Here is an 18,395-nt window from a genome sequence, read left to right as displayed (position 1 = left end):
ATTAAACCTTTCTTTCTAATCAGCCTCCATGTTTCCAATGTCTGCCTCCCAGCTTGGAACTGAACCAAATGGTTATTTCTTCCAACATGACAAATGAGATCTTAGGAGACTGGTGACATGTTTAATTGCTTGCTTGCTTGAATATTTATGCATGCAATTTATAGCCTGCTTGACACCCAATGACATTGAGCAGCTTATAATTTTTTTAAGAAATTAACACCTGCAACATTAGAATTGCAGAATAATGGCCAAGGCATGAAATTATTGTGAACTCCTGCTCTTAACAGTAGCACAGTTTGTCTTTTATGGTGGTGAAGAAGGCTTTAATCATACAGGGTGAAAAGAAGCAAGCTGCCTAGTATCAAAAAAATAAAAATAAATAGAGACTGAAATTTAGATTGACACCACAGATTTCAGTGCAGCAGCTTAGCATAGATATCCAACTGAAAATTGCTGAAATAGGAAAACAAAAATACCTGATGTGCTGTCTTGCTGAATCACAAAATACTGTTTTCCAAAGCTCTGCTCTGTGACTGGCATTCTACTCCGTTCTGTTCCTTCTGAGATGCTCACAATGCCAGAATGATGATGGGACCCATTTGATTGTGGTGGCGATTGGCTGGTTTTACACTCATTTGTAGTGTGAAGGTTTTCTGTATCCAAAGTCTCAGAGAGAGACACAGATGTAGACAGAGTGGATTTTGGCCTCGAAGATCTAGAATCTCCAGAGAGCTTCATTTCTAGATTCTGAATTTTTAGCAGGCACCAAGCTTTCAATTCACCCACCAGAGAAAGCTGTATAAAGAATCCACACATCTTATCAGAGTGCATCAAATGATACCTCTCAATTCTCAGGCACCCTTATGTTTGTGTACTGATGTACACAATTTTGAATCAAAAATATTTGCTGAAATATTCAACAAAATCAACCATTTCAACCTATAACAATTTAGTTACATCGACTACAAAAGAGTCCACAGAATTCTGCAATTAATTATGTGGTAAGGAGAAGTCCTCAAAATTCTGTGTTGGGGAAGGAGAGCAGACTCCTCAACCTGCTGCCAAAATGGTATCTGCTCCCAGGATGGAGCCATGTAGCCTTTAGGGAGGTAAAGGGGCATATAGGTTTGCTGTCCTTTCCCAGGGGCTCTCCAGAGCTTTCAGGAGAGTTTCAGAAGATGAGGGAATGGGACAAGTTGCCACAGCCAACTCACAACACATTCAACTCACCATGGGCAACTTGGCACAGGACAACTTGCCATGGCCAACTCACTGTGAGACAACTCATAACAATTCTATTTAATTATTTAAAATAAAACTTATTTTAATTTTTGCCATTCACATTTCATTCTGTCCCTCCTTTTGCATCCTTTCTTTAATAATTCTATTCCATCATTTCTTTGATATTAGTGTAACTCTTGTCCTGCAGCGAGTTGGCCATGGCAAGCTGGCCATGTTGAGTTGGTCATGGTAAATTGTCATAGGGAGGAAGATGGGGGACCTTGTGGTGGAAAAGCAGGCCAAAGACTTGCAGGGATCCTAAGAGGCAAGAAGCAGAGCATAGGATGGCTTGGGATGGGGGACTTTTGAGAGGCCTGAGATCCTCCACTAAGCCTCCTAGGACTTCTCCCACCCCAAAGCATTCCATGCTCTGCTTACAACTGCATTGGGAAGAGCAGGGCTAGGGTCATTAAGCAAGGTGATCTTGTGGGAAACTCGCTTAATGACTATGATGACTTGTGATCATAATAGGCAGGTTTCATTACTGTTTTTAAGTCAAGGACTACCTTTAGAAGACAAGCGTACTCCATCCCTAAGAATCAAGAAGATAATGCATTTTAATAAAATGCCTGATGATAACTATAAATTTTCAACAGCAAAGAGACAAGACATACTGACAAAAATTATCAAAAATTATGTTGAAATACCTTGATATCAGCAATCTAATTTAACTCTGAATACTTGGAATAAAAACTTTTCCTTTTAAAAATTTGGAATTCCTTTCATTATTTCACATAGGCACTATTAATAAATCGCTCATCATTTCACGTAATTGATGTCACAAATAATTTGCAAAATGGACCCTGCTTCTGGAGCACAAATCTATTGCTGCTACTTGGAGGCTCACAAAATTGTTTCAAAACCCTTGAATGTTTTCCCAGGAAATAATCTTCCGTGTATTACATACCATATTTTTCGGTGTATAAGATGCACCATGATTTTGAAGAGGTAAGTAAGAAAAGAAAGTTTTTGTCCTCCCCGGCCCCCAGGAGCACTCTGCAGGCTGGGCTGGAGGAAGGCAAAAAATGCCTGTTTTTGCAAAAACGTTTTTGGGGACTGGGGGAAGCGTTTTTGGCTTCCCCCAGCCCTGCTGAAGCCTGCAAAGTGCTGCTGGGGGCTGCCTTTGCAAAAATGCCTCTTTTTTGTGAAAAATCACCCATTTTTTGTCCGTTTTTTTGCAGAAACGCAGGCATTTTTGCCTTCCCCTACCCTGCTGAAGCCTGCAGAGTGCTTCTGGGGGAAGGCAAAAACACCTCAATTTTTGCGAAAAATGGCCTGTTTTTCACAAAAATGGGATGCGGGGCGGGGCTTCGGGAGGCCAAAAATGGCTGTATTCAGTGTATAAGACACACCAACATTTCCATGCTCTTTGGGGGGGGGGAAGGTGCATCATACTCTGAAAAATATGGTATGTTGATACCTAGAAGACTTCTAAGCAGCCATACCAAGCCTCTCAGTGGCTGTACCTAAGTGTGCTTCCTATCACAAAAGGCAGCTTCTATTATTATTTTTGAAGTTCCTTATCCCTAAAGCTGCACAACCTTATTGCGTGTTCATTTCAACAAATGCAAGTAACCTACCTGGCGTTTCTCCCCTTCATTTCTTTCCAACTCTGTGTGCTGAAGACGCTGAAGACACTCCACCCTTTCTGCTGACAGTCTCTCTGCCATTAATTTGTCTAAAACACGGAGCTGGGATGGGACCAAAAGGTTCATTCAGAAATGGTATCACTGCAATCATGTACTACCGCTTATACGTCAAGCAATTAAATCAATAAATCTGAAAAGGGCACTTTCAATAAAGTGATGTGAGTAAAAGGAGTTATTTCAGTAAGAAAATATTTCCAATTTATTTTAGCTACCGATGTGCCCACAATGTTAATAAAAAGAAGAATGCATTTGTTTTCTTTCAATAATTTCAATTCAATAATTGAGGATATCTATTATCTGTCTACTACAGATAGTATGCCTTACATAGGGACATGCATTCTTATATATATATATAGGTTTACACATCATGCTAAGCCAGAATATAATTTCTTTTTTAGCCCATATGTGTGAATCCAGCTAGCTTGGTTTATTCAATAAACTTTGTTTAAAACGTAGCTTATCATAGGTATGAACTGGACCGCTTTACAAGTCTTATACTGGTAGTCTTCATTTAACAACCACAATTGGGATTGACAACTCGGCCACTAAGATTTCTCGCTAAGTGAAGCACTCACTAAGGGAAAAAAATGTGATCATAACTATGTTTTCCTTTCTTCGTCCCTCCATTATCCAGTCTTTGGAATGGTCACCCGGGCACCCTAGGAAACCAGCTCAAAACTGATAAGACAATCTGACCAATTTCACACCTTCGCTTTTGCCTGGCCCTTTGGATTGCAGTGGCCTTCCAGAACTAGCAAAATTTGGTTTCTTCAGAAGGACTTTGGGAGCATAATGTATGTGTACTTGTGTACTTACATTCATTATAAAGGAAGGGATTTCCAGAGAGCGAGCAAACACACAATGGAGAATATATATTGAAAGTGATGCACTGGGGTGGCAGCTGCGAGTGCACTTTACAAAGAGCCTGATGCATTCCTCATTGAGTGCCTGCTTATTCCAGAGGTCTTTAAACTTGGCAACTTTAAGACCTGTGGACTTCAATTCCCAGAATTCTCCAGCCAGCATGGCTGGCTGGAGAATTCTGGGAATTGAAGTCCACAAGTCTTAAAGTTCCAGGTTTGGGGACCTCTGGCTTAATCTCTTGCAATCTCCTCCTCTACAATCTCTCCACTCTAAAAGGGAAAGGGGGGAAACCCCCAACAGATCAGCATAACACCGATTATGTGATCAAGGGATACTGCAAAGGATACAAGGGTGGGTATTGGTTGTGAAGCTCTGTACTGTTGTAACTTCCAATGGTTGTTATATAATGCACTTGGTAAGCAATGGCTACCTGTATTGGTTTGGCTTTCATGTCCAATATCAGTTGGGTAGTATTGGGCTTCAGGGTTTGGTGGCTATGGCTTAACATCAGGAAATCGGTTGCCTAGACTAGGATCAGCAACCTCTGAAGCCCGTGCTGTGTAATAATGACAGCTTTAAGACAGGGATGTCAAACTGGTGGCCCAGCGGCCGGATGCGTCATGCGCAGGCCACACCCACCCCAAGTTTGCAAAGGGGAAAAACATTGTGAAATAGCACGTGACGGCAACATGACGCAGCACATTTGACACCTGTGCTTTAAGATGTAAGATAGGAAGATAAAACATTGGCTGGTCTACAGCTCGCGCTTCCTAAGCGAAGACAGCAGAAAATAATGTCCACATTGTACCTAAAACAGCTTTGCTATCATATCATATAATGTGTTTCACACGGTGATAATAGGCAGTCAACCAGTGAATTCTGCTGCATCTATTTTCCTCATAAACCCCACTTTTTGAGACACATTGCATCCAAAGGTGATAATCAGCAGGTTCTGACAGTTCTGGAGAACCGGTAGCGGAAATTAGTTCGGAGAACCAGTAAATACCACCTCTGACTGGCCCCATCCCTATCTATTCTCTGCCTCCCGAGTCTCAGCTGATCGGGAAAAAATGGGGATTTTGCTGTATCCTTCTCCTCGAGTAGGTGGGAATGGAGATTTTACATTATCCTTCCCCTGCCACACCCACCAAGCTATGCCCCACCCACCAAGCCATGCCCACAGAACCGGTATTGAATCCCACCACTGATTGCATCCCTTAATTCTTCCTTACCTGATGTTGTGTTTTATTTTCCATCTGTCCTAATTTGCTGTTCATCTTATCTTGCACTGCTACTAACTCAGCTTTTATTTCTTCCATAGCAGCTACCAGCTGGTTCTCTACTTTATGTATTAGTGGCTCACAACGACATCCATTTATAGGTGCCTACCGGAAATGACCACATACACATGTATATAAGCATCTTTCTCTGAACAAACATACTCTGCTAATATAGCAAAAACAACCATAGGATTGTCCGGATAGCACTGGATTAGAGCCTCCTGGAAGCCAAGTAATGGGAAAAAGGAAACATACCTAATAGGTTTAAAAATAAATTTGGCCTATAATTCCCAGCCAACATGATTTCCAAATTTATATTTTACACTTATGGCATTAATAACACAAGAAATAAAAAACAACACGGAACAGTGGTACGATTAAGTTTGTGAACCGGTTGGAACTGAGCCATTTCTTCATGTTTCTTCTGTTTTGGATGCATTATTCTTAGGATAATTTTTTGTTGAATAACCACTCCTAGAAGAAATTACATTTGTTTTGCATGTTCCTCATTTGTACGTTGTCTGCAATGGTTTTGTGTCTTTGTGAATATTGACAGCCCTTTTTGTAAGGTCCGTGACATGAGATGCAGAATCAATTACTGTATTTTATTTTATTTTAGTATAAAACGCTCCAAAGTATAAAACATACCTAGCTTTTGGGGAGGAAAACGAAGGGGGGAAAATCTGCCTCTGCCTCCCAGCAATTTTCCTCCTTGCAGCAAACAGCAAAGAAGATATACACTGTTTGTGGTATTACATCTCAGAGTATATTTGTACAGATGCTGTTAAAATTGATATAGCTTTCTGAAAGTATACATCATTCCCTGCTATTTAAAATAAGAGACAATAGCACTGGGCCTCTTCAGATCAAGCATTTATTTTAAAAAGCTTCTTCATTTTGTTAAGTTGTCTAAAACAATAATAAAGCAGTCTTTAAAAACTAAGTCTAATAATTTGAACGTTCTATAGGCATTTATAGTTATTGACTTACTTCCTTGCACCAAACAGCAAAGAGCCTGTTTCAATTTAGCCTGATTAGAAGAAGAAAAAATCTGCCTCTGCCTCCCAGCAATTTTTCTGCTTGCAGCAAATAGAAACTTTCACTTTCAATTTCAGTTTCAACACCGGCCTCCCAATGATCAGCTGTTTCAGGCTGCAGGGATTGCCATATAGCCTATTGCCGCCTCCGCATTTTCTCCGGTTCAAGGAGGTAAATTGCTCAGAGGCAGAGACCAAAGGTGGGGGCCGGTGGATGGGCGGGGCTTATACACATTCAGTGTATAAGATGCACCCAAATTTACACCCTTTTTTAGGGGGGGGGAAGGGTGCATCTTATACTTCGAAAAATACTGTAATCAGTGGAAACAACTTTCCTCCAGAAGTTGTAAATGCTCCAACACTGGAAATTTTTAGGAGAAGATTGGAAAACCATTTGTCTGAAATGGTGTAGGGTTTCATGCCTGAGCATGAGGTTGGACTAGAAGACCTCCAAGATCCCTTCCAACTCTGTTATTCTGTAGTCAACATGCATTAGTTTTTGTAGGGGAAGAACCCTCAGACTCATATTTGATGGTCAGCTCATTGATTGGAACACCTGACTGAATTATTCCCTTAAGTATATGTGTTATTTGGGGGGGTTCATATAACTATTTATAGCAAAGCTACTGAAACATGACACTGAAATACTTTTATGGCATCATCTTTATGAATCTTTATTTATTAAAAGGACTCAGATGAACATCAGATGACATCGTAGGCCACAGTTCTGCAAGATTATGAATAGTTCTACAGAGTTCACATCTTTCTCTCACCTCTGGTATTGTTTTGAAGATGCAAAAGTACAGCCAACCATTTAAATAATTCCTTTGATATAAAAGTGTAAAAATGAATTTGTTTTAGAAATACATGATATATATGACACAATATCTATGTACTTCATTGTGATCTAGCCCTGATGTTGCTTCTAGACCTAGAAGGTGAAATCCATGCATTTGTAAGTACTGGCCTATGCCTTATTTATAGGGGACCAACAAAACTGTTCTTTTACCTTCAAAAAACAAGAATCTTAAAAAAAAAGACCTAGAACCAAAAAGTATTAAAGGAATTCTTACTGGGATTACACAGACCTATGTATGTTGCTTACTTACTTAATCATTCAAAAGTTCTGCCTCCAATCAAAATTAAAAAGTAGATTCCAAAATAAGTATCCTCAGTTTTTAATTCTTACGGAAGCATTGTGGGGCTTCAAGGTTGACTCAGCCTTCCATCCTTCTGATGTCATAAAATGAGGACCCAGATTGTTGGAGGCAATATGCTGACTCTGTTAACCGCTTAGAGAGAGCTGTAAAGCCCTGTGAAACAGTATATAAGTCTAAGTGCTATTGCTATTGTGCTTGCACAATAATTCTGAAATAATTCAGAAAGCTAAATAATTCAATCATGAAGGCACATTCATATTCCCCTGATCAAGCCATCTTCTTAAAGCACAAATTTAATGACTCCTATGAGTTACAGAACTTCCTTGAAAATCTTGTACTCCTTCACTATCCCAAAGCAATACTCTGCTTCTAGATTTATACCTGCATGATTTTTCCATTCTTTCCACGGTACAGAGTATATAATTGATAGGCCCTGAATTCATGGGGTGGTGGTGGAGACGAACAGCGATGCTTGCTTCTGCGTTTTGTCGGGTTTTGCTGTGGACCAGGAGGTATCTGCTGATCCACTGGGGGCAAAGGATCAGAAAGTGCCAATACCTAATTTTTAAGGAAAGGAAGAAACAGCATTTTTATCAGAAAACAAAGAATTGGTCTCTTTAAAAAAAACTTTTTACTTTGTTAGCTAAATTTTGAGACATTCCTTGCTCATCATGATCTCAGCTAGACTTCCAGAAGGAGTCTAACAAAACAGAAAATATATATTTGGTCTGAATCTGGAATTCAGCAGAAACTAAACCCAAAATGTTTTGGTGATCCTGGATTCCAGATGAAGTTATTTTTAAGACAATATATCCTACCACCATCTGATTCCTGAGTTTCTTATGGCTCCTTTCCTTCAATTTCCATCACCAATGTTTCAGCGTGAAATCTCCCATCAACCCACCTGATCCCTTCATCTTCACCAGAATCTTCCCTTCCTTCTTCCTCTCCAGCTTCTCTGTCACTACCACTAATGTTCTTGGCTTTTTCCCATTCCTGCTGTCACAAACACACCTGCCAAACTATTTCTGCCTAGAACAACCATATTTCATTTTCAGCATGAAACAAAACAGCTCTGCTTTGTTCTTTGAATGGAACAAAATTTCCAAATTATATGTGACTTAATTTGGAGCTGGATCACCTCAAATACCAACTATATTTGCACAACCCTAATTAACAGCCTGCATCCAAATTTATGTATCCTGTGTTTCCAATGAAGCTAAAAGCAACACATAGAATATTATTTATTATTCTTCCTTATATTGTCCATAATAGATGCAATATTTCCATGATATTGATTTATCATAATGAAGAGGCAAGGCTGACGTGTATCAAGTTCTCCCTCCTTCCTTCCTTCCTTCCTTCCTTCCTTCCTTCCTTCCTTCCTTCCTTCCTTCCTTCCTTCCTTCCTTCCCTCCCTCAGCTGCTGAAAAGGTCTCCATTACATTGAGCTATTTTAATTAAATTAATGTATTAAATTTGAACTAAAAACAAAAGCTTTATTTCTATTTGCAATATATTTTCATTGATTGGAAAAATTGGCTTGAAATAATTGTTAGCTGACAAACGTGTGCCTATGCAGCCTACTAAATACTCTTCACATCTTATAAACCTTTTTACATTGATTTGGACTATTATGTATCTTTTTTTAGGAATATAAAACTATGGCTGAATATAGTAGGATTGGATGCTTTTGGCAAAGACTACCAAAGCATAGGAAAGACGCATACTGTTGATAGAAGGCGAAAAACACACTGCCTACACAGAGGTGGGTTCTGGATCCTGGTGCAAACGGTATGGTGCAACGGGGCCTGGAGTCCACCACATGAACGCGCGCAGTGCATGCATGTGTACTTATCGCCTGCGATGCTCTGTGATGCTCCAGCTGCTTGGTGGAGCATCACGCAGGCGCCATATGCTCCTTGCGCATGCGCGGAAGCCCGAAGAGCTCAAATACCGGTAAGGAGCGCGGGCAGGCCCTCCAGAACACCATACCGGAACGGTCCCCGGTGCTCCCGGCAGGCACCGGTATGCCCGTACCGGGGCGTACCGGTTGTAACCCACCACTGTGCCTACATCAAAGAACCACTGTCTCTCTGTTGCAGTCCATTCCCCAATACCTTTTCTCCTGGTTTCTTCTTTTTACTCTTCTTCTCTCTTTGATCTGACAAAGGCAATTGGCTTTCATTTTTCAAGTCACCTCTTCCTTGAGCAGGATCACTGCTGTGGGTGTCTTCAGCAGCAGAAGCACTATCCTGTTCCAAATACAAGCACATTTGGGCATGAAAAAAATGGATTTCCATTTTTCCTTTCAAGTTTTATGGCCTGATACTGGTATTGCACAAATTCCAAGCAGAGGGCCAGCAATGAAAAGCAGCACTCAAGCTTATAATCATAAGTACTAGTGCCAGTGCAGCTCCTCCGCGAGCTGCACTGGCTACCTATTAGTCTCCGAATCTGCTTCAAGGTGCTGGTCGCTACCTATAAAGCCCTATATGGCATCGGACCTGGGTATCTGAGAGACCACCTCCTGCCGATTACCTCTCTCACACCAATTAGATCGCACAGGTTAGGTCTCCTCCGGATTCCATCTGCCAGCCAATGTCGGCTGGCGACTCCCCTGGGGAGGTCCTTCTCTGTTGCAGCTCCGGCCCTCTGGAACGAGCTCCCTGTTGAGATCCGGACCCTTACTACCCTCCCGGCCTTCCGCAAAGCCACCAAGTCCTGGCTGTTCCAGCAGGCTGGGGGGGGGGGGGGGGCTGAGAAGCATTTACCTCCACGGAAATTGTGAATGTTGGTTTTGTTTTTAATATGTTGTCTTTGTCTCGTTTTCCCCCTTTCCCTTGTCTTTTGTGAGCTGCCCGGAGTCCTCCGGAAGTGGGCGGCATACAAGACAAATAAATAAATAAATAAATAAATAAATAAATAAATAAATAAATAAATAAATAAATAAATAAATAAATACTAATAGTTGGGTCCAGGTTCTTGTGACACAACAGGCATGCCCATGGCAAATTCATATAGTTTCAACAAATGTAGTCTTTCGGTTCTCGTACTGCTTTCTTTCTCTCCTAAATACACAGAAATGTCTATACCTTGCTTTGCACCACTTCGTCGCGTGGCACGGACTGAGCTCGTCTTTCCTCTTTAAGTCTCTCCCTTTTCTTCCTCAGGCTCCTTCCACGATTAAAGCGTGAGATCTAGATTCAGCAAAGTTTTCATGAATGACAGAACTAGATCCAAAGTTAGTTAAACTTTAAAAAGGCTCACTAAAGCTAAACTGACTTAATATGGTTGCAGCCAAGTTAGATCCTACTGAATTTTAATACTTCACCTAAATCAATTAAACATCTATCAAGTTTGAATCCAACCCATTATTGCTTAATTACAGGCAGTCCTCAAGACTTTCCATCATGGCTGTAACTCATGACGGTTGTAGATGAGGTCACTCACATAATTGACCCGATTTTACTACCTTTTTTCTTTTGCACTGGTGGTTAAGTTAATTGCCACAGTCATTAAAGCAAATGCAGTGATTGTTAAGCGAACCAATTAACTTACCATGGGCGCAGTTTTGTTGAAAATCAGAAGTCAATACTGAAATACACCTGAATACTTCTGAAAGTCAGAAGTAAATACTGGGTTTCGGCATTTTAAAACAGGGTCAGGTGACAGTGGGACCCTGCAAACAGCTGTAACCGCAGCTCAGCTGCCAAGTGCTACCATGTGAGTACTCCCATTAACTTAAATTAAGTTTCCAATTCAGCTATGGTGCATGATGTACCTGAGGGGCTTTAGTAAGTAGAAGAGCAGCTTCAGGATTGTTGTGTTCCTGCGCAACTTCTAGTGGGGTCTGGCCAGCCTGCAATAGAAGAAATTGGTTTATGCTCCTCCAAAACCATTAAGCAATTCAAAAGACTGGACATTTTTAAACAGGTGAAAGTAAGCAGTGTTTTTGATCTGAGCTTCTTAAAGTTAAAGTGGTAGATTGACACCAGTTTTTAAAAAATTCTCGAGTTAGTCTAGTCATGGGAAAGGCTGGGGATTTTCCATTACCCTCTTCTGACTCTGCTTAGCTTATCAAGATTAGCCAAAGTCAACCAGGAGCTGCCAGCTATGATGATTATATTTATAACACTTCTCCTGTCAGCCTCTGCTTCGCTGCTGCTTTTCGGCTGCCATTGAAACGGGGAGGGGGGGGCATGGTATTTGGGAGGGGAATCATTATGTACTGGAGGATTGTTATTAGGAGCTGTCCTGACAATCTATCTGCGCATGTGGAAGAAGGTAGTTTCCCGCCAAGGCCAACTGTCCAGCATTCCACCCTGATGATGCTTTTTGAAGTCATCTCCCACCTGACGGTTGGGTGAATGATTATTGGACTATGAAATGGGGTGCCAAGGGGAGGGGATTGAATTATACATGATATCTTTCGCGCCAATTTACTCAGACTCAGCTTTGCTTTGCTACTCATCGTTTGTAATTAGTAAAAGTACACTTAATTCTAAGAATGGAGTTGAGTGGTTTCTTTCTTGATTATTAAATGAATGACCTCTCCTAATTTATGAGCCTGCAGTACAGGTAGTCCTCCACTTACAACAACAATTGAGCCCAAAATTTCTGTTGCTAGGCGAGACATTTGTTAAATGAGTTTTGCTCCATTTTACAATTTTTCTTGCCACAGTTGTTAAGTGAATCACTGCAGTTGTTAAGTGAATCTGGCTTCCCTATTGACTTTGCTTGTCAGAAGGTTTCAAAAGATGATCACATGACACTGCATCTGTCATAAGTATGAGTCAGTTCCCAAGCATCCAAATTTTGATCACATGACCATGGGGATGCTGTAATGGTTGTAAGTGTGAAAACCAGTCACAAGTCACTTTTTTTCCCAGTGATGTTGTAACTTCAAACGGTCATTAAAATCAATGTTGTAAGTCAAGGACTACCTGCACACCCATATGACCTTGTTAGGTGCCCATGACCTTCCTGTTGCCCATAGCAACATTTTAATTGGTATTTAACATAAAATAGAGCAATAACACAAAAATACTTCCACACTTACATTGTTAACTACTGTCCCATCAGCTCCCGCTTCCAAAAGCAATTTTGCCACTTTCTTATGATTCAATGCAGCAGCGACATGAAGTGCGGTATCTCCAACCTAAAAGTTACAAAATCAGAATGCCCGGTTCACCATGACCTTGATTTTCACATTCAGCCCTGGACAACCCTGTCTGTCTGTCTGTCCGTCCGTCTGTCCCTCCCTCCCTAATCCCCCTCCCTTTCGTCCATCCATCCATCTATCATCATCTATCTATATACTTATATTATCTATCATGTCCGTCCATCTGTCCATCCATCCATCTACGAGGTATAACAGCAGATTCTTCTCTATGCCAGCTTTTAGGCCAAACACATTTTAACAACCAATAGTTGACTTCAAAAAGTGGACACTGCACTCAAAACCTATTGGAAAACCTTTCAAACATTGGGTTTGCTCAATATCACCTTGGACTCCAGTCAGGGTTTTTGCTACGTTCGCCAAACAGTTGCCACAGCCATTCAGGTTGATTTTAAAAAATGTATTGCTTGGCAATATCACATGAGCATTCATAAGATCTGGATAAGGATTTGTTGCTTTCATTCTCTGCTTATTCATTGCACCTGACAATGTTCCACCAGGGCATTTTTCATAGGAGCAGAAGGGAGTGGAATCCACCGTGTAGTGCTCAATGACACAGATATCATCTGTTACAATAATCCTAAAGCCCCAGTGCAACCCTGTAATATACGAGAATATCAAGCCAATGGGGGTCTCACAGTCAGTGAAATTTTTTACATCCTGGCAGAGCTATTATTTTCATGCCTCAGCTTTTGCTTTTATAACATTCTTACAAAAGAAAGTATTGCGGCAAGAATGGTACATAACAGCCAGAATCGTACCAAATTACTTGGTACTTTATAAGCAAAACTGCATGACTGGAAATAATCCAAATTATGGGGTTATTTTCTAATTATTTGAAATCCCTATAGTAAAATCCTGATAGAAACAGATCAGTGGGGAAGAAGGAGTACCTGTTATTACATTCAAATTTATGTAAGTGGTGGATAATATTCATAAAGTATACCGCAGCTTATGTAAAACAAATTAAGGTTAGTATGCTTTAAGTAAATTTTCATACATTTATATTATGTAAATTGGGGGAATCTACCAAACCATAGACCTTCCTACATATTATTTGGATATGAAATATGAAATCTAAGTCAGATTTTTTTTCTACTGCATTCAAAGTCTGCAGAACGATAATCCATAGAATTATTAATGTGTTTCCCCAAAAATACGACCTGTCCTGAAACTAAAGCCTTGCCACATTTTTCGCATGGGCAAAAATATAAGCCCACCCCTGAAAATAAACCCCCTGGACAACCCCCCCTCCAGCCAGGCAGAGCACCACTCACCGACATAGCGTTATCCTGAAGGCACCAAGCCGGAGCCGGGGGGGGGGGGAGAAAGGCACTCACATTGCTTGGTGTCTTCGGGATACTGCTAGGTTATTGAGTGGCGTTCTGCCTGGTTGGAGGGGAGAGTTGCCAGGCGGCTGCTCCCTTGCGAACTGGCTCCCGAAGAGCCAGGCACAGCCTCAGGGGCAAAGCAGCCATGAGGTGACCACGCTCATGAGCAATCGCCTGGCAAATCTCTTCTCCAGCCAAACAGAGGACCATTCACTGACCTAGGGGGTATATCCCTAAGGCACCAAGCCACATGGCACTCTGCCCGCTCCCCAGCTCCCGCAGCTTGGCGTATTAGGGATACCCCCTAGGTCAGTGCATGGAGCTCTGCCCGGCTGAAGAAGGTGGTTGCACGAGCATCTGTTTGGCCCCTAGCAGGCATGCCACCTAGCCTCAACATGTCCAGGCCCAGCTCTCCCTGCAGCAGCAGCAGCAGCCAAGCTCCAAGCATAACGTCTTCTCCGGTTCCAAACTCCAAAACTCGGCTGCCGAGTCTTCCAGCAGCGGCCGCTCTAGGAGTGCTCTCTATGGTTGTGGGCTGGCTGACTCGGCAGCCAAGTTTTGAAGTTTGGAACCGGAGAAGGCATTATGCTTGAAGCATGGCAGCAGCGACTGCAGGGCGAGCTGGGCCTGGACATGTTGAGGCTAGGTGGCATGCCTGCTAGGGGCCAAACAGATGCTCGTGCAACCACCTTCTTCAGCCGGGCAGAGCTCCATGCACTGACCTAGGGGGTATCTCTAATGTGCCAAGCCGTGAGAGCTGGGGAGCGGGCAGAGCGCCACATGGCTTGGCGCCTTAGGGATACCCCCTAAGTCAGTGAATGGCGCTCTGCCCGGCTGGAAAGAGGGGTTGCCGGGCGGTTGCTCATGAGCTTGGTCACCTCATGGCTGCTTCTTCCCTGAGGCTGTGCCCGGCTCTTCGGGAGCCAGTTTGCAAGAGAGCAGCTGCCTGGCAACCCCAAAACAATAAGCCCTCCCTTATAATAAGCCCAAGGCCATATTTTGCAAGTAAAAAGAAAATAAGACCCTGTTGTATTTTCGGGAAAATATGGTACTACACCGTAGTTTGTTTATTTTGTTTTACATGACCAAAAAGTTCATTTTAAAGTATATGTGCCAGGACAAACATCCAACCGAGGTCAACAGAAGATGCCCAATTTCTTCAAGGGAATTTTCTTTTCTATTCTATTCTACTCCTAATTCTAATTCTATTCATCAAGGTCATTCTGAACACCGAAAGAATACCTTGGACGTAACAATACGTTCCTAATAAATACTTACTTCAACTGCTTTCCATGAGATCCAGATTACTACAACTCTAATCACAGCCCTGAGTAACAAGAATACAGGTGAAAAGCTGACAGCAAATGAAATATGGACATTAAAGTGCATGCACTGACCTGATTCTTTTCATGGACGGAACAGAAAGCAGTGAGGAGCAACCTAATGATGGGTAAGTGATTGTAACGAGCTGCAACATGCAGACAGGTGTCTCCTGCCTAAAAATAAAGGGGAGGAGCTAAGCAAATCCAGTTTTAAAAAAAAGAGCTTCAGCTAATGAGATGTCCCATCGTAAAGCAATGTACACATTCCCTAGGAGGCTGTAAACCAACATGCAGGGCCGGATTTTCCTATAGGCTAACTAGGCTTCAGCCTAGGGCCTCAAGATCAAGAGGAGCCTACATTCAAATTGTTAGCAAAATTAAAATTATACTATTCTAAAAACAGTGAACACTAAAACACTGAAAAAGGCGAAAATAAGGCGAAATTCTACGCATATGACTAATAAACAAACATAAAAATGTATTGGTTAAGATCGTTCCAGCGCCGCGGCAGTTGGGGAGCCCGCCCACGTTCCCGGCACCGGCGGTCGGGCGAGAGGCGCGGCCGCTCCCAGTAGCCGTCCCGTCGATGCGGAGCTCACCAGCGGCCAGGCAGGTGAGGGCGAGGGGGCGAGCCGGGCAGCTGAGCGCAGCAGGGGAGGCGGCTGGCCTCGCTGTCTTTGCCGCAGAGCAGAGCCGCCCTCTGTCGGGAGGCCAGCTATATATATTGATATATATTGATATATCGCAGTAATGATGTATTTTATTGTCTCTCATGTAATTTACAAACTTAAAAATGGGAGGTGAAAGGGCCTCATAAGTGGAATAGCCTAGGGCCTCTTTTCATCTAAATCCGGCCCTGCCAACATGCACAAAATATTGACCACTACATTATTCAGCTAATGACAATTGAGAGTTCTTATCCTCAGATGTTAATAGCCCATTTACTTGATAGCTGCACTGTTATGCTAGCATACTTTGCTTATATTTTACTAATCACAAACTAGCCACCTGACACCTTTAGTTGCAAGTGCTCCTTTTATAAGGGGTCCCAGGTGTTCTCTGAGCTTGGTTGTTTTCTTATAAATATTTTCCTTTATTGCTGCTTTTATGCTCAATGTACCGAGCAGGACTTTAAATCTCCACCAAATCCATAATTGAAGAAATATATGTTATTTGTCTCCATTCAATTGATGATTCATTTCTGATGCTCATTCCAAGAGAATAAGCTTATAATTGGTATGTGTTCTTTTGGCATGGATCCACTAAAATCTCAAATGCCTATTTAAATGACTCATGTCTAATACCAACATACTTGCAGCTATACAGATAATGAAACAATGAACGGATGACAACACAGATACTCAATGCGGATTCTGAAACATCTGTATCTGAACATTCAAAGCAGTCAATACATTTGGTTTAATCATACTTTTTTTAAATACCACAGAACAATTTTGTAATACTCACATTGTTTTTGCTATCAGTCCGAGAACCTCCAAGCAATAGAACACGCACACTTTCAGAATGATTGTTTTGGCAGGCCAAATGCAGTGGAGTGTTACCTGCCTTAAGAAAGGGAAGAGGGGAACACACTAATCATCATTAGAAAAACAAGTATGGATTTTTTAAAGCGGTATTTCTATTGGGGAGAGGGGAATAATGAATACCAATGCTATTTAATTAGAAATTGCTTTAGGGGAAAAATACGTTTTCCTGGTAAATGTTTCAACAATGACTGAAAATTAAGGTAAGAATGTGATTGTCATTTAATGTATAACTACATACATGTGTATTTGTGTCTTGTGTATGGGTAGCAGTGGTGAGTTCCTACCAGTTCAGCCTCATTCGGCCAAACCGATAGTGGTTTGGCGGCCTGGATCGCTGGAACCAGCAGCGACCCAGGCCTGCCACGCCCCCAAACCAGTTCTCCGGGTGACGTCATAGGCACCACCACCTTGTTTTTTCCTTCTGTGCACGTGCAGAACAATGTTTATTGCACTGTGCATATGTGCGCACAGCGTGCCCATGAGTGAACCAGCAGTAGTGACTGCCAGAACCCATCCCTAATGGGTAGATATATAGTTTCTTCTGAAAGCAGGCAACAGAATTTCATTTTTAATGTGGGCCAGTGTGCTCACAGTAAAAAATGACAATAAAGTTTTATCTCTTTCTCTCTCTTATAAATAAAGATTACTTGGAATATTAATGGCGGTTGAACACATGAATGTGAACATGTGTATATGCAAACAACACTGTGCTGTTGCTGTGAAGATTAGATAAATTCTATGATGCAATAGCAATAGCAATAGCAATAGCAGTAGACTTATATACCGCTTCATAGGCCTTTCAGGCCTCTCTAAGCGGTTTACAGAGAGTCAGCATATTGCCCCCAACAATCTGGGTCCTCATTTTACCCACCTCGGAAGGATGGAAGGCTGAGTCAACCCTGAGCCGGTGAGATTTGAACCGCTGACCTGCTGATCTAGCAGTAGCCTGCAGTGCTGCATTTAACCACTGCGCCACCTTGGCGCAGTGGTTAAATCAAGGAAGGAAGGAATCATAATAAAAATTGTGATCTTCATTCACCTTATTAGGATCAAATTTGATAAATGAAAAATAATGGAATGTAGATACTTCAATTTCATACTACATAGTATCACTATCTACTAGCAGGTATACATAGATGCTTTTCTCTCTATTTATGACATATGAACATTTTCAAAATTTTATCAACCAAAGCCAATTTCCAATTATATTAATAATAAGATGAGGCATCAATGCATTATAAGAATAACAAGAAATCTCTATTTTCCTGAGCTCCCAAAAACACTTGCTTCAAAAGGAGAATAGTTGTGTACTAACTATAAGGGTTGAGGAAAGGTGAAAGAATAACATTGACAGAGCTGTTGAATTGTATACAACTGAGCAAGATGAATATAATCAAAGCTATGGGATTCCTCAAGTAACGACAATCAATGGAACTTCTGCTTTTAATTGAACAACAGGAACACATTCACAAACAGGGATAAGAATGCTCCATCAAGAAGTAAATTATTCAAGTCAATTTTCTTTTGCTTTTCTACTTTTGTGCTTAAATCTCCCAGTTCTGATAAATTTATTTCTGTTTCTTCACTATTTCCTTGTTACCCCAATTCACATTCCTATTATAATGGATTTTTTTCTGCCTTGAGTGCAACACTGTCTTTTCAGCCAAAATGAAATGTAACTGTGTCAGTGATCAAGATAATCCCCTTCTAAAAATGTATTAGTGAGGAACAACTGAGGCACA

At 41.5% G+C, this 18,395-nt stretch overlaps 1 protein-coding gene across 4 annotated transcripts in view; it reads right to left on the bottom strand.

Annotated features, from left to right (window-relative positions):
- ANKRD6 (ankyrin repeat domain 6) overlaps nucleotides 1–18,395 on the bottom strand; it is a 94,814-nt gene that overhangs the window by 1,549 nt on the left and 74,870 nt on the right. For all 4 annotated transcript variants that reach the window (XM_032216741.1, XM_032216743.1, XM_032216740.1 and 1 more), the window contains 10 exons: nucleotides 16,574–16,672; nucleotides 15,182–15,280; nucleotides 12,334–12,432; nucleotides 11,056–11,133; nucleotides 10,367–10,471; nucleotides 9,392–9,526; nucleotides 7,653–7,829; nucleotides 5,027–5,179; nucleotides 2,862–2,972; nucleotides 477–795 (listed from right to left, as the gene is read on the bottom strand). In XM_032216741.1, coding sequence (XP_032072632.1) covers nucleotides 477–795; nucleotides 2,862–2,972; nucleotides 5,027–5,179; nucleotides 7,653–7,829; nucleotides 9,392–9,526; nucleotides 10,367–10,471; nucleotides 11,056–11,133; nucleotides 12,334–12,432; nucleotides 15,182–15,280; nucleotides 16,574–16,672 — 1,375 coding nt within the window. The remainder of the gene's footprint in view (nucleotides 1–476; nucleotides 796–2,861; nucleotides 2,973–5,026; nucleotides 5,180–7,652; nucleotides 7,830–9,391; nucleotides 9,527–10,366; nucleotides 10,472–11,055; nucleotides 11,134–12,333; nucleotides 12,433–15,181; nucleotides 15,281–16,573; nucleotides 16,673–18,395) is intronic.

This window comes from Thamnophis elegans, chromosome 4 (genome assembly GCF_009769535.1).
Source record: "Thamnophis elegans isolate rThaEle1 chromosome 4, rThaEle1.pri, whole genome shotgun sequence".
Taxonomy (NCBI): domain Eukaryota; kingdom Metazoa; phylum Chordata; class Lepidosauria; order Squamata; family Colubridae; genus Thamnophis; species Thamnophis elegans.
Note: the sequence above shows the minus strand (reverse complement) of the source record. Positions and strands in the feature narration are given on the sequence as shown.